A 16,643-nucleotide genomic window follows, 5' to 3' on the forward strand; every position below is an offset into this window, starting at 1 on the left:
CACCCACCAAATCACCTTTTTAATCAGATGATCGACTAGGGGTGAAGCACTGGTTGCTTTTGAATAGCGATACTGCTTCAGCACTCTGCTGCTTTTGAAGGTTCAGCATTCAGGGGATTTGTTTAACGTGGCAGTGGATTTTACTCACTACAGAAAACCATTTGTTCCCTAGGGAATATTCTCAGTCACGTGTCCTCATCCCGATATATTCCTTGTGGCTAGAATTGAAAAAGTGCTTCAGGGGAGCATCACCCACGGTGCTGAGCCATATATGAAAAGTTCAGACTCTTCTAAGGTATGGGTGACTTTTATGCTTTGTGATGATAAACAACAGAAAAAAAGGGCTCTCTGTCAAAATAGAAATGCTTAAAGAAGTCTAAGTTAAGCCATATTTATATTCTAAAAGATGTGCACTGCTTTATATAGATTTATACTTCACCTGATGTATCCTATTTTCAATGAAAAGTAGTCCTGTGTGTATATATAATGCTTCATTTGTCCAGGCAATCCTAACATCCTAAAATAATTGGCAAAGCTGGAATTCCCAGCTTAATAGTAAATTTTCTGTCATTAAAAAGTACATATATTCATATAGAGTTCATTTCACTGTTGATGTGCCTCTCGGGTTCTGGAATTATCTTTGGGTCCATTTATACTTACATGTGAGGCTGGGGACTGGGAGATGGTCTGGCCAGGAAGTTCAGTGCCTCAGGTTCCTTGCTTGGCCATCTGGGGCAGGTTATGGTGATAGAGGTGGTTTGACCTTAGGTAGAAGAGGAAGGAAAACATACAAGATGTGTGTTTGGTGTGTTTTCATTACTGCGGTGTATGCTCATTAGTTGTATGCCTCTCTGTGGACACACACAGACTTGAATATTAGAGGTTATCTAGTCCAAGACCTCCTTTCAGGCATCATAAGATGAGGTTTACTAAGGTTTAATTACCTCCTCAGCATCCCATAGGTAGAGTGACCAAAGGCACTTGACTGTCACCATCTAGCACATTGAGCTTCCTGTTAGAGTGAGCTATTGAGTGCTGTCTGTGATGGTCTTACAGTATTTTTTATAAGTGGTCATCTGAGAGATGACCCTGTTACATTGAGAAGGACTGGTCAGGAGCAGGAGGGGCTGTTCCACAGGCTCTAAGGGATATTTATTGAGCTGATTCAGAGCTGTCTGTGGCTGCCTGTATACCACAGGTGTGTCCACCAGAACGAGGACGGTTGTTAAAGAATAAGTTGTAGGAGTCAGAGACCGGGGTACTGAGTGCTAACTAGCCTCGAAGTCATGTCACCAATCTGGGCTCTGATGACCTATTGGTAGTTGATGGACGGTATTACTACCTTGTCCCACTTCCCTCTCAGGAACTGTGCTGTGATCACATGGATAATGTACAATACATTGCTAGGGAATGCTACAAATCACTGATATGCAGGATATCGTTATCACTTATCACCCTCAGCCAGGGAAAGCCCATTTACCCAGGTGCACTGCTTCCAACACTATGCCTTTCTGGCTGGTAAAAGCTGAGTAAGGTTTAGTCCCTGGAGAGAAGCTATTTTATTTTTTAAATCAAGTTTGTAAAACCTTGGATGAGAAGCTCTTTTAGCTCTTCGATGTTTTGATTAATAATCAATGAAGGCCCAAGCTAAGATCTACTCCCCTGTGTATGTAACACGTTTCCAAGGCCTAAATGCACCATCTTCGCTTTTCTGCCCAACACATGCCTAGTTTGAAACTTGGCAGCTCGTGTTGCTGCAAAATCACATTTCACTTTGGGCTAAGTTTTATGATCTACTCCACACTTCCAGTGTCCGTTGAGCATCTGTGGAAGTCTGTTCTTACTTCTTTACTTACGGAATGGAAAGCTCAGCCATGTATGTACATTATACATGCATTAACACCTCCAAAGTATTAATTTAAGGCAGAGATTAGCATTTTATATCACAATAGATTTTATATCCCTTTTATATCAGAGTAGAAGTTCTCGCAGAGATATTACTAAGGGTTGATTTTCTAATGTATATCAAAACTGTTTCTTCCTGTTTTCCAAGATTGTCTAAAATATCATTTAGAGTAAATTTTGTCTTGGAGGAAGAAACTTTTATGAAAAGTCTCTGTAGGTGTCTGCCATGAATAGATTAAAAAAGAAGAAGAAAAAAAAGAAAGAGGGGGGGAAATCCTACACAGCAAAAATGAGTTTTTGAGTCTTTTGCATACCTTATGTTCCATTTGTGCCCTCAGTAAGTCTGCAAGCTCAGACTCTGTTTGCTGCAGGAACAGTGAAACTTATTTGAAGCCTATGTTTTAGTTTTAAATTTTACGCAAATATTGAAAAAATTTTTTATGCAAATACTGCATTTTACTCCACAACACCATTATTGTTAGAATCTAAAAATAATAGTTTCTATCTGAAAATGTTGGAGTATAATTACCCCTCCAGGAAGGTAGCCATTTTACCTTATAACTATGTACCCCAAATCCCCGCAAGAACATGCACTACTGGGTGAAGAAAGGGAGGAGCTGGATGAACTGACATGTTTCAATCAAGACGTGTTTCTAATTCACTTGTGAGGGCAACAGCAATTCTCACAGCACAGTTGTGGTAGAATCATAATGTTTGGAAGGGATAATGAATGAAAAGTACTATGACTCACGCCCTTCAATTTTGAGGTGGGGAAAGTGGACCCCACTTTATATATCCAGGCATATTCATTACAGTAACATGTGCTTTTCCATGCATCTGCACTAAGACCTTTAATGGCCCAGAGTCACACAGCTCGTTTCAGTTTAACTTAGATACAAACAGCTCTATTGTCCTACTTATAAGTCTTCTAGATGAGCACTTCTTAGACCAGGTGCATACAGGTCACTGGAGGTCTGGTCAGAAGGCAGGTTCTGATCTGGGAGGTCTGTGGAGGGGCCTGAGACTCTGCATTCCTGGTAAGTTCCCAGGTGATGCTAATGTTGCAGCTCTGCAGTGCACACCTTGGTTCACAGGCTTTAGATCAGGATGCCCAAGCTTGGTTTGATGCTGATATGCTTGAGTAATGCAAAAGGCCCTTGAACATACCACTCTGACTGAATCAAACTTTGCATTAGTAACAGTGCAGTATCCCCCATACAAAGGAATTTGGGGAAATTGGTTCTGCTTTAGCAGTAGGGGTAGGGTTGTTTAATAGACCTGCCGTGCATATATCTTAGGCCGAAGCGAATCTGCTTCACTGTGCACTATAGGGTTAATAAGCCAACCCACAACAAATGAAAATTGATCATTAAGAAGTGAAAATAGCAGTAATTTATACTTAGAAACTGAGAATATAGCAATTAAAAACTCTGGCGTAACTTTAGTTAGCACCTGTGCCGTATATAAAGAATATGTATCCCCCAAATTGTGAGGATCTGCACCAGCTGGTGCAATTTAGGAGCAATGCAAGCTCAGTATCTTCATTAGTGTTCTTATTTAAACTTTAAGTAATGTGATATATTTTGGCATGAATACCAAGTATTAGTAATTCTGATAACCCAGTGGACTTATAAGTAGCCCACAGTCATAAGGAACTATGGAAAGCCTATGAAATGGTATGCTTGTGACCTGTAAAAACAGCATCTAAGAAAAGATAAGCACTCATTCTATATTCTTTAAAAATCACTGCCAATGATTGCATTAAACAAGACTCTCTACCTTGTGTAAATCCAGGCATATTCATTACAGTAACATGTGCTTTTCCATGCATCTGCACTATGATAAGAGTTTGTTTAATGAACATGGGATAATGGCTCTTTAGATCACAATTCTGTCAGTGGGATGCAGCATCTCATGGCTTGATTCTGATGTCTTCAAGGTTGCTCAGAAAGTGCTGAAGAATGCCAAGCAGGCATGCCAAAGACTAGGACAGTACAGAATGCCATTTGCGTGGGCAGCAAGGTAACTAACGATGACATCTTTTATACCTTTGATATAGATACGGATATATGGAGGTAGTTGGATAGATGGAGATAGGTAGACTGATCTGTTTATTGCCCAGAGACAAAGAAGATTTAAATGTGTAAAACTGAAAAATAAGAAAGCCTCCTATGTGAATAATAATCACTTATTAGAGTCACAGAGAGGAAGGATGCTGGCTGGAGAGAGCTGTGCTGGAACCAGCAGGATGGACAGGAGTGCTTGTGGTAGAGCTGGCATTCCAGGTTCCAGCCACATATCCTGAGCTCACCTTGGGCAGCAGCCCCGGAGGAGGGGGTGGAATGGGGTGGGGAGGGGAGTGCCTGCAGATCATCTTTATTTGTGAGCTCTGCTTCCAAAGCGTTTGACTGTATATGTTGTTTCCTAAGCACGAGCCATTTGCTGGAAATGTCTCTATGTAAATTGAGTTAGTTGTGTTCATCCTCATAAATGTCTTCCATGTTTTTAGATAATGAAATTTCTGGTAGCTATAGCAAATGGAATAATAATTAGTCTTCACATGGAAACCAAAGTTGTGGATTTATTTTGGGGTTTTGGAAACTCAGTTTAGAAATGTTGTTTGGCTATTTCAGGACATTGTTTAAGGACACATCTGGAAACCTTGACAAAAATGCCAGATTCTCTGCTCTCTACAGGCAAGACAGCAATAAGCTCTCCAATGATGACATGCTCAAGTTCCTGGCAGACTTCCGGAAGTGAGTCTCCAAGCCTTCCTTATTTGCACACCTGAGAAACAGAAGGTGTTTGGTGGGGAGGGGGGCAGAGGGCTCCACTCAAACATCATAGGGCCTGTTGGGTGAGCACTTTACCTCATGTCCTCAGGAAGGAAGAAAAGGTTTAAAATTGAAGAGTGTCCTGGCTCATTTGAATTCTTTAAATGACGTTTTTGGTGGTGCTATGGGTAGAGATGAGCCCGGGGAGGAAGGAGACAGTGGAGAGACCTTTGGCAAGAGATGGGAAAGGACTCAGCAAAGCCAGTGTACGTGGAAATGGGAGGAAGGGGCTAATTGGGGTCACATCAGAGAAGTGCCGTTACTCTGTCTGGGGTTCCTGGTTGGGTGAAGGGTGGAAGGAGAGAGAGCAGTAGGTGGGTCTTGGGTAGATAACCCCTGAGTTTCTGACTTGTACAGTGGGGTGACTCAGGTACCATTCACTGCATGGATGATGGAAGGGAAGGACAATATCTTATATGGTGCTGTTTACACACATTGTTTCAAATGCTTTACCTATATTCACGAGTGTATTAGAGCTACCAAAACAAAGTACCACAGACTAGGTGGCTTAAAACAATGAATATGTATTCTCTTGCAATTCTGGGCGCTCGAAGCTTGAAACCAAGACATTGGCATGGCCACACTTGCTCTGAAATCTCTGGGGGAGGACCCTTCCTTGCTTCTTTCAGCTCTAGTGACCCAGGCATTCCTCGGCTTATGGCAGCATCACTCTAATCTCCGCTTCTGGCTTCACATGACCCCTTTACTGTGCGTTTCTGGTGAAATGTCCTTCTTATAAAGGAATGTGTCATCGTGGATTAGAGCCAATCCCAGTGAGTTCATCTTCTCTTGGTTACATCTGCAAAGATCCTATTTCCAATAAGGAGACATTCGTAGATACCAGGGGTTAGGACTTCAGCATATGTGTTTGGGGACACCATTCAGCTCACAGCAATGTGATAAAAAGAGGGAAGCAGTGGCTGGGGCAGCCCGGCTGAGAATCTGCTCCTATCACTGTGCTATTTGGTATGTCATCATATATAACATGTCATTATACAGTCATTATTGTCATGTTTCCCCTTCGCTTATAGAATAAAAAGTCATTTTACTTTGTTTTGTTTTTTTGAAAACTCTAGTTACCTTAGTTAAATAGATTACTGTTTTCTTGCACTAGACTACCATGCAACTTTTAGTAATCATGATGTGGATCCAAAGTAATTGCTTAGGAAGGTGTACACACTATATTGTTAGAGAGGAAAAAGTATCTATGGGATCTCATTTTTGAGAAGAAAATATTTTATATATTTCTTTTTGTGTATCAGTGAAGAAATAGATAGGCAAATAACTAGCCAGATGGAAAGATGAGCATAAAATAGTCATTTGGATTTATACCAAAATAGTGATCATGATTGTCTCTGAGGGATGGGTGGATAGATGGCTTTTCACTTCTACTTTATAGCTTTCTGTGATTTTACATGGACTTTTTTTTTAAGATTTTATTTATTTATTCATGAGAGGCACAGAGAAAGAGGCAGAAACATAGAGGGAGAAACAGGTTCCCTGTAGGGAGCCTGATGTGGGACTTGATTCCAGGACCTCAGGATCATGCCCTGAGCTGAAGGTAGATGCTCAACCACTGAGCCACCCAGGCATCCCTGGACTTTTTTTTTTTTTTTTAACATTAACTTTTATATTCTGACAAACATGCACACAATGAAGTTTTTTTTGTGTATGATGGAGGCGGGAAGCCCTAGCTCAGAAATTACGTCCTAGACTGTCTAGCTTGAGAGTGCCCTGGCAGTGGTGGTGGTGCTTTGATGGTAGCTCCAGCTCACACTTCTGTTCCTTAGTAGAGGCCAAAGGGCAGGACGCTATGGGGTCGTGTTTTTTTTTTTTTTTTTTAAGATTTTATTTATTTGACATGGAGAAGAAAAGCACAAGCAGGGGGTAGTGGCAGAGGGAGAGGGAGAAGCAGGTTCCCCATTGAACAGGGAACCATACATGGGGCTTGATCTCAGGACCCTGGTTTCATGATCTGAGCCAAAGGCAGATGCTCAACAAACTGAGCCACCCAGGCATCCCTATAGGGTCTTTAATGAAAAAATGATCTGAGCTGAGAGGCCATGGCCAGGCAGCAAAAAGCATAAGCCTTCCGTGGTTCAGAGCACAGCAGTGTTCTCACCAGCACAGTGAGCCTTTAGGGGTGTGCTCAGTAGGAAGGTTCTTGTGGGAGGAGCGTGCTCCCAATGGCCGGTGAGAGACTCAGAAACCTGCAAATAGGGATGTGATGCTATCAGCATGGGAAGATGCAGCAGTAGCAGGGGAGCCTTTTCCTTTCTTCTCAGCAAGAATCCAGAGAAATGCCCGTGTCCACTCCCTGTGCTTTCCACAGCAGAATTAGGGAAGTGGAGGTTTCCTCCCCCCCCCCCCCCCCGTTTAAACTTAGTATTGCTCTTTTTCTTTCCTCTTTATTTATTTTTATTTATTTTTTTTTATTTTTTTTTATGGAGGATAATCCTGTGTCACTGGCCTGCGGACCAGCTTGGGTGCCAAGCTATTGTTTCTTTTCCCATGACTATCTCAAAATGTCATTTAATAATGGATAGAAAAAGTTTTCTCAAGCTGCCCCAGTCTTTAGAAAACAGCTGCCAAATCTCATAAGCCACTTCTCCCATTCCCTCGCAGTAATTATAAGGGGATGTGTTCCAAGATTTAGTAAGAAAACAATTTTGTCAGGTAGATGGTATTGCTGAAATATACGCTTCCAGAAATATTTATCTGTGATTTTACATGGACTTTTTTTTTTCAAGATTTTATTTATTTATTCATGAAAGACACACAGAGAGAGGCAGAAACATAGAGGGAGAAGCAGGTTCCCTGTAGGGAGCCCGACGCGGGACTTGATCCCAGGACCCTTGAGTCATGACCTGAACCAAAGGCAGATACTCAACCGCTGAGCCACCCAGGTGCCCCAAAAAGGTGTTCTTATTATAACATGGAGATAGGACCGTGGGCAAGAAGAGCTGCCTAAATATAAACCTTTTTTTAATGCTACCACATCGGGTAGTTTAGGTAATAATATTATTAGGGTTTGTTCAGGAGAGTTGCGTAAACGTGTTTGACATTCTTTACTTCTATTCCCTCTTGGTTACTCTGTGCTCAAACCAGGTGAGGCTATTTGCCTTTCCCTTAAGCCACTGTGTATACTTTCACCACAGAACACTTTGCCCTCTGCCTAAATCATGTCCTCTTATGCTTTTGTCTCTTCAAAGGATCCCTTCTCCTCTTTCAGACTCGTCTGCAGCTCACGGCCATGTTGGGAGACCTGGGGCAGGTCGTGCAGCTGTTCTGCTGGAGTCTCCTCTTTTGAAGGGAGAATCCTAATGGCCCTGTGTCCTACAGCTCTGGTGGGGAATAAAGGAAGATGCATGTCAAGGTTATTTCTCTCACTGAGAAGGCTCATCTTGACCCCTTCCTTCTCAATACACTAGACACGGGATCCCTGGGTGGCGCAGCGGTTTGGCGCCTGCCTTTGGCCCAGGGCACGATCCTGGAGACCCAGGATCGAATCCCACATCGGGCTCCCGGTGCATGGAGCCTGCTTCTCCCTCTGCCTATGTCTCTGCCTCTCTCTCTCTCTCTCTCTCTCTCTCTCTCTCTGTGACTATCATAAATAATAAAATAAAAAAAAAATTAAAAAAAAATACACTAGACACTTGCCTTCCTGTAGAGGTTCACACACACTGTATGGAAGTGGTTGTCATCTTGTCTTGTTGAGCATGAGAATTGTATCATATTTGAATTATCTATGGAACTTAGTCTAGTGAATGTTGTATCACCATAAGCACTTGATAAATAGCTATTAAAATTTCTCATAGACATAAATTCAGTGATTTCATTTAAACAAAAATATCTCAAATTTCTTTCAGTCACATACATATTTTTTTTAATGGACTCCAAAGCTTTTAGGGGCTATTTCCTTTTACAAAATGCAGTTAGAAGATTAGACTCGCTGCCAACAGACCCAGGCACGACTGTATTGCCAGTTAATCACTTTAATGGGTCAGTACAGACAATGGGGAAGGGGGGACTGGACTGCAGAAACATGGAGGTGAGGACACCCAATCTGTTGGGTTGGGATGACTGCTGGTTTGTGATGCTCTCCCTGCCTCTGGGAATTGTGGAGCAATTGTATGGCAATGGGAAGAGAAAACCTTTCCTTTTCCTAAGAGCAAGAGTTTGAGCCTCATTCCTAGGTTTATATGTAGACAAAAGCAGTTCCCAAATTCCAGATACCCTATCTGTGCTTACTTTATACATTTATTTAATGAAGTTTTAGGATGAGTTTTCATGCTGAAATATTCTAAGTTTTGCATATAATTTATATGTCCTTTACAAATTAAAAAAACAAACAAACCCAATCCTAGTCATAATAGAATTCACTTGGTGTAACACACACATACACACACACACACACACACGCCCTATCACTTTACAAATTGCACATAAAAAAGGCAGTAGAATTCTCATTGTTTGTGAGGTTTTGATGTCTGATAAGCCAAGTTCAATAAAACCCCTAAGCTTCTGAAGTAAACTTAAGATTGTATTTAAAAAACTAAGCTGATAGAAAGAGCTTCCCCAAAGCTCATGTGCTATGTGGTATGGAACTAAGCTCAGATTTGTGCTTTCTTGGAAATACATGGACATAATGTCTGTATGGAAATAGCAGCCAGAAGTAAAAGCTCTCAGCAGAGGAAAGAATACGAATAAGAAATAATATAGTTATTTCTTAATATAGTTAGACACAGAAGGAAATAACACGTTATACAGAGTTGCAGTGAAGATTGTTTAATTAAAACTTGTTGCTTAGAAATTCAGTTATCAGAAGTTTATATGAGGATGATGTCAGAATAAAGGAAAAAATGATGAATAAGGTACATATTCATTTATGGGTAGAAGTAACTGGGAAGGGGTGAAATACAATGCTCTTGAATACTTACATTTGAAAGTATTCTTTGTAATAAATGGTACTTCTGACTCATGGAGGCAGATACAACTTTATAGGTGTCTCTAAGATTTGTGGGGCATAGTGTTTTGTGATACGGGGCAGTGCTGAGTTGTTTGAATGAAGGCATTCCACATCAGGAGAATTTATAGCTGCATAGAATCCAATGGGTCTAAGGGTCAGTGTACCTGGAGAGCTTTGTGTGAAGCTGAGAGAGGCTTCAGCAGTCTATCAATGGGAGCACAAGTTGTATGGGAGGCCCAAGACAGCTCTAAGGAAATGATTGGCAAAGGTACAATCTTCCTGCTAGTAGCAAAGAAGATTGTGTTTTTGAACAAATCACACTATGGGCACAAGGACAAGATGTAGGGGTGACGCTGGGCTGCACCTGGACATCTTTTGGCTAGAAATCTTTTTAAATGAAGGCAGAATGTGTAGAAAATTGTTGGCTTACCTTCCTGACAGTGATCTCTCTCAGGATTTGAAGGAATTGATCATTTAAACTCCGATATAAACATATGACAGGTGGAAAGATTCGGATAAAAGAGAAAAACTCTAGGAGAAAGTGATTCTGCAAAGATGAATGGTGCTCAGCATGGTCTGTTGTCATAAGGACGAGAATTTAGGGTTGTTAGGAAGTCCTGATACAGATGAGCAATACCCCAGGATAGACTGATACATTATTTGTGAGACTGATTAATAGATAACACTAACATCAGAGGAATCTTAAAAGCAGGAGCTAGGAACTTTTCAAACATAGGAATAAGACCAACTGCAGAATTTGGAGGCCAGTGAGCTCTGATGTTTTCTGGCATTGTTTTAAAAGACATTAAACAGGTGGCTCATGAAGAACCACGAGGCAGCATTCTGTTTTCTAGGAATAAGTCATGTCACGTCAAACTAGTCATCCTAACTGCGTTTCAGCTTTTCTCTTTCTAATTGGGTTGCTAAACTAGTACCACAGAGGAGTGCAAAGCCCTCAACAACTGTCTATTCCAGGATGTCCTGTGAACAAGTTAGAGAAGTGTACTAATCGTGAGTGGACAGTTGTTCAACTGCTGAAGTAGCCAGACACCAGAATGGGCCAATATCGGTCTGGCGAAGGGCCTTTGGAGGTTTGAGAAGGAATCTGTTCTTGGCTATATTCTGTGCAGTATCATCATCAGTGACTTTTTTGAGAATATAACATGCTGATGAAATGTCTTCATGACATCAAGCTATTAGGAATATCTAATTCATTAGGGGTTATAATCTGGATTTAGGAAGGTTTTGATCAACTAGAAATGGCTCAAATGTGAAAGAGTGAAATTTCCTCAAGGCAAAAATCAAATCCTGTTCCAGGTACCAAAAAACATAATTGTATGAATACAGGATGGAGAGATCTAGCATGGTAGTAAAGCATATGGGAAAAGATTTAGGGATTTTAGATGATTTAAATGTAATGTATATCACCAGGTAGGTGTGGCTACCACAAAATAATAGCATTTGGCTACATTAGTAGAAGGATATGTTGTTCAAAACCAGATAGCTGCTCGATCCCCACATGGTCAGAGCTTACTGGGCCTGTTGTGTGCAGTTTGGGTGCCTTGACATAAACAGGACATTCCTTTAGGGGAGATTTGGCATTGAAGGAAGGTCCAAAAGCACTGAGAATGGAGGACTTCAGCAAGCTGTGGTTGCTGTTTATATATAGATGGTTAAAGGGTGTTACACAAAGAAATGTAGCCAAGTGCCTTGGTGAATGGAAGTTGCAGAGAGTCCAAGTGAGGAGGAACAATCTGGGTGTCAAAATGGCTATGTTGAAAGTTTCCTTTCAACCAGGAAGGGTTGATGTGGTAGCAGTTCTTGTCAGAAATATCACAGATGAGATTCTTACACTGCTTTAAGTTAGACCAAATACAAACACCAAACATTTCACTGAGTACCTACTTTGTGTCCACCATTTTACTAGACACTGGAGTCTAAAGCAGCTTTGAGATTGTTATTTTCATAATTCTGAGTGAGCCAAGAATGTGGGTAAGGATGGCATGTTTCACGAAAACAGTGACCTATAACATCTGTCTGATAGTCTTATCTGGATTTGTGCAGTCCAACATGGTAGCCACTGGCTGCAGGTGGCTGTTGAACATGAGAACCACAAGTCCAAACAGATGAGCTCTAACTGTAAAACACATCTGGGTTCAAAGAATTAGAGTAATTTTTTATACTGATTACAGATTAAAATCATAATATTTTGGATATATTAGGTTAAATAAAATATATCCTTTTTTAAAAAAGATTTTATTTATTTATTCATGAGAGACATGCATACAGAGAGAGAGAGAGGTAGAGACACAGGTAGAGGGAGAAGCAGGCTCCATGCAGGGAGCCTGATGTGGGACTCGATCCCGGGTCTCCAGGATCACACCCTGGGCTAAAGGCAGCACTAAACTGCTGAGCCCCTCAGGCTGCCCAATAAAATATATTCTTAAAACTAATTTTACCTGTTTCTTTTTACTTTTTAAAGTGTGGCTACTAGGAAGGTTTAAAATTACTTTTGTGGCTCACACTAAATTTCTCTGGGGAGTGCTGCTCTGGAATTTAGGTTTTATAACTAACTTAACTTATAAATGTGTGATTTTTCTCTTCTGTTTCTAGACCTGAGAAGATGGCTAAGCTCCCAGTGATTTTGGGCAACCTAGACATTACAATTGATAATGTTTCCTCAGACTTTCCTAGTGAGTATAAGTTCTTTGTAATAACTAGACAAAATTTTGTTTGGCTTTTACCTCAATTTGTTTGTTTTTAATTTTCCAGATTATGTCAACTCATCATACATTCCCATGAAGCAATTTGAAACCTGTAGTAAAACTCCAATCACATTTGAAGTAGAAGAATTTGTGCCCTGCATACCAAAACACACACAGCCTTACACCATCTACAACAATCACCTTTATGTTTATCCTAAGTACTTGAAATATGACAGTCAAAAGTCTTTTGCCAAGGTGAGTGCAAAGATCGAGGTTTCAGTTTTGATATCAGATTCTGTTGGGTTTTGATTCTTATGTTCTTATATAAATACATATTCTGGCTTTTTGTTTTTCTTTTTCTTTAAATATTGCTGCAGGCCAGAAATATTGCTATTTGCATTGAATTCAAAGATTCGGATGAAGAAGATTCTCAGCCTCTGAAGGTTTGTTTTTTTATATATGTTCGCATTTTTCCATTTTAAAAATGGACCTGCATGATATTGCATAGCTAAAGGAATTTAGCACATTATAATCGACACAAACACAAAAATATGTGACATCGCAATATGTAACCACATGTGTTGAACCTTATGGAATATGGAGTACTTGAGTTCTTTCTCCTCATTGACTGGTTTTGTTATACTCTTTAGGGATCAAGGTTTCCTGTGTATGTTCACTTCAGTAACCATATAATGTCTTACTCTGAGCCAGACATTGTATGGGTGCTAAGAATTGGCATTAGTAAGATTGATAATAGAAATAATAATAAAAATTTGTTGATATTTATTATTATAGTAATAACAGTAATAGATTATTGGTGATGTTTACTGGATGCTTGTATAGTGCAGACTCTGATCTTAGACCCTTATAGGTATTAAACTCCTTTAATTCTCCTAACAGTATTTGTTAGATGAGATTAATGTACAGAATTTAAATAAATTCCTTCAGGTAATCCTTTAGTGGAACCGGTGTTCAAACCCAGGTCATCTGATCCTATAGCCCAAGTTCTTTACTGTAACTCTGAAGATGACTTTCCAAGAAGAGAAGGAGACAAAGATGCAAAGAATATAATAATAGCTTTTGCCCTCTAGAAAGTCATGGCTTAGTGGAAAAGGAAGTCATGGAGAAAAAGCTCCTGGCACACAGAACTGTTTTTTTGTCAAACCTGATAATTGGTATAAAAAATGTTGGGGGGACATATAGGAAGGAGTGAATCATTTCTTGATGGACACATGGGAGTTTCGTGCACATAGAACTGTCATTCAGACAGAGGAATTGCATGAGCACAGGCATGCAGGTATGATAGGTGACTATGGGTAAGGTGCAGTCTAGTTACAGCCAGGACAGGTGTGTGTGCCTGGCAGGGGAAGTGATGCTGGGAAATGGGCTGGAGGATGGGTTGGACCGTGAAGTAGGGGATCTGAGGGGCCTGGAGTCTCTTAGGTTGAAGAAATCTTTTGGAGGGGGTTATAAGTTTATGCTGTAGAAATGCCTCTTGACAACACATCTGAGTTTAATTTCTTATTCTGTTAATTAAATACTGGTGTCTTCCTTTGCTAACTCTTACTTAGTGCATTTATGGCAGACCTGGTGGGCCAGTGTTCACAAGAAGCGCCTTTGCTGCGGTTTTACACCATCACCAAAACCCAGAATTTTATGATGAGGTAAGCCAAGGGGTTTTCATGGGAAAACCCAGTTAACCAGTTTTAAAGGAAACTCTGAATTCTGTGCTTAATAAAGCAAAAAAAGAAAAACAAAAGAAACTGCATGCTATACTAGAATTACAGTACTAGAACTAAATGTTGAAGTATTTATTTTACATCTTTTGTAATTACAAAAAGTAACATTTATTCCAAAAACTTGGAAAATGCTGATAATAGAAAAGAAAAAGTCAAAAATCCCTCCTTTGTTACTACTACGATTAATATTCTGACATATTTTCTTTCAAGTTCATACTTAAGTATAGTTACCTTTGTTGGACCTGAGAATCTTTCTTTCTCATTATTGGGTTTCTTTATATAGAATCATAGTGTAGTTCATTAAAACTGCTCTAAGAATCCTGCTTTTAAATGTCCTATCCTGGTTAATGTTACTAGATTTCAGTTCAGTTGGTTGATGTTATGTTTCTAGTTCTTTCTAGAGTTGACATACCAACTCTCTCGTTTCTAGTCAGTGAATGTTCTCAGTCTGTTCAGTAGCCAGAACAAATACCAGACTGGGTAGATGTAAAGAGCAGACATTTACTGTTCACAGTTCTGGAAGCTAAAGTCCTAGGTCAAGATGCCAGCATGGCTGGGTGAGGGCCATCTCCCTCCTGGTCACAGACTCAATTGTATCCTTACATGGTGGGAAGGCTGGGGCAGGGGGGTGGCTCTCTTAGATATAAGAACATTAATCCCATTCATGGGGCTCCATCCTTATGACCTGATCCACCCCCAAAGACCCCACCTCCAAATACTATCACGTTGGAGGGGGTTAGGATTTCAACAAATGCATTTGAGTGTTGGGAGTAGGGACTTGCACATTCAGACCATGACAGTGGTGTATGGATCCATTTCTTTAGCACTGTCTACGTTCTCTGCTTTCTCTGACCACAAATGTTAATATCAGTTTGGAGACCAAATGTATGCTCATGCATGCACGGGGTAATGCATCGTGTAGCCACTTTCATCGAGATTTTGTTTTCAGATATTAAAAAGATTGTTATTTTGGTCTTCCTTGCAGATCAAAATAGAATTGCCCACCCAGCTGCATGGAAAGCACCACTTGCTGTTCACATTTTTCCATGTCAGCTGTGATAGTTCAAGTAAAGGAAGCACGAAGAAGAAGGATGTGGTTGAAACACAAGGTTTGGGATTTCGTCATTCCTTTGACTCTTTATGACTTACATCTTAGGTTCTTAAATTTTATTTTGATTCAGAATCCTCATCCTCTTTCAGAGTTTTTATTTTTAATTTTTTAAAAGATTTTATTTATTTGAGAGACAAAGGGGAGAGCATGAGTGGGAGGAGGGGCAGAAAGGGAGGGGCATGTAGACCACACACCCCCACTGCCACCCCGTGGAGCAGGGAGCCTGAGGTAGGACTCAATCTCAGGACCCTGAGATCATGACTGAAGCCTAAAAGCAGATGCTTAGGAGCTACCCAGAAGCCCCTTTGCAGAGTTTTTAGATGAAGTTTATGAAGGTAGCATGCTGGGGCTTGCATATGTAAATTTTTCTGAAAGATCATTTTGAAATTGTAATCCCAAAGAGGCCAAAGTAATGTTGTAGACAATATTCTACAAAGACTAGATTCAGGGCCTTAAAGATCAGGCAGTTTAGTAGCATTGACTTTCTTTGATATGTTTTCGAACACCGACAGTGAAGTGTTTTGTGCTTTGTTTCAACAGTTGGATATTCCTGGCTTCCTCTCCTGAAGGATGGAAGAGTGGTGACTAGTGAACAGCATGTTCCTGTCTCAGCCAATCTCCCATCTGGCTACCTTGGCTACCAGGAGCTCGGGATGGGCAGGGTATAGAACTTTAAGATTGATTTATCCCAGTAACTTCAGAAAACATGAAAAATCAGTTAAAGCAAGAATAACGTAAAAAAAGCACACAGTATTTTTCCTGGTCCCAACATTTTGATTTTAGTTATTCATTTTCAAGTAAACATAGGCCAGTGAAAGGCAGTGCTATTAACGGCACACTTTAGAATTACAGTTTTATTTTATTTATTTTTTTGGTGGGGGGTAGAATTACAGTTTTAGAAGCCCTGACCTAGCAGTACTTCAGCAGGGGAATAGAGACGTGGAGATTGGAGAAACTGGATGAAGTAGAAGTTTTTCGCTGCAAACTAGCCCATGCTTAAGTAAGGATGTGTTCTTAGAGTCACGCAGACTATTAGGAATTGTCTTCCAGCCTAGAGTAAATCTAGTAACAAATCTCACCCACAGGGCAGCCCATTCTAAGACATTTTCTGATTCATTAAAACCTGAATTTTCTTAGATTTTCCCAATTGGTTAGTTGGTTTTGCATTTTTTTTGACATCTTAAATTTTATAGACTTCAGTTTTATAACATGCTGAGATAAGGTTTCATTTCATTTTAAATGGCTTTTTAATGTTTCTGTGCATTTAAGTACTGCCAGTTCTGGGTCCATATTATGGACAAACAATCAAAATATTCCAAAACCAGGGGAAATCATATAACAGTTAAAATTGCTAGTCTGAACAAAGAAAAAGGACGTTTC

The 16,643-nt window shown here is 40.2% G+C and overlaps 1 protein-coding gene across 25 annotated transcripts in view; it reads left to right on the top strand.

Moving 5' to 3' along the window:
• DOCK9 (dedicator of cytokinesis 9) overlaps positions 1-16,643 on the top strand; it is a 282,842-nt gene that overhangs the window by 181,888 nt on the left and 84,311 nt on the right. For all 25 annotated transcript variants that reach the window (XM_041731244.1, XM_041731266.1, XM_041731253.1 and 22 more), the window contains exons 13-21: positions 173-295; positions 3,845-3,927; positions 4,539-4,661; positions 12,322-12,401; positions 12,481-12,668; positions 12,791-12,856; positions 13,985-14,077; positions 15,138-15,261; positions 15,804-15,925. In XM_041731244.1, coding sequence (XP_041587178.1) covers positions 173-295; positions 3,845-3,927; positions 4,539-4,661; positions 12,322-12,401; positions 12,481-12,668; positions 12,791-12,856; positions 13,985-14,077; positions 15,138-15,261; positions 15,804-15,925 — 1,002 coding nt within the window. The remainder of the gene's footprint in view (positions 1-172; positions 296-3,844; positions 3,928-4,538; positions 4,662-12,321; positions 12,402-12,480; positions 12,669-12,790; positions 12,857-13,984; positions 14,078-15,137; positions 15,262-15,803; positions 15,926-16,643) is intronic.

This window comes from Vulpes lagopus, chromosome 16 (genome assembly GCF_018345385.1).
Source record: "Vulpes lagopus strain Blue_001 chromosome 16, ASM1834538v1, whole genome shotgun sequence".
Classification (NCBI taxonomy): Eukaryota; Metazoa; Chordata; class Mammalia; order Carnivora; family Canidae; genus Vulpes; species Vulpes lagopus.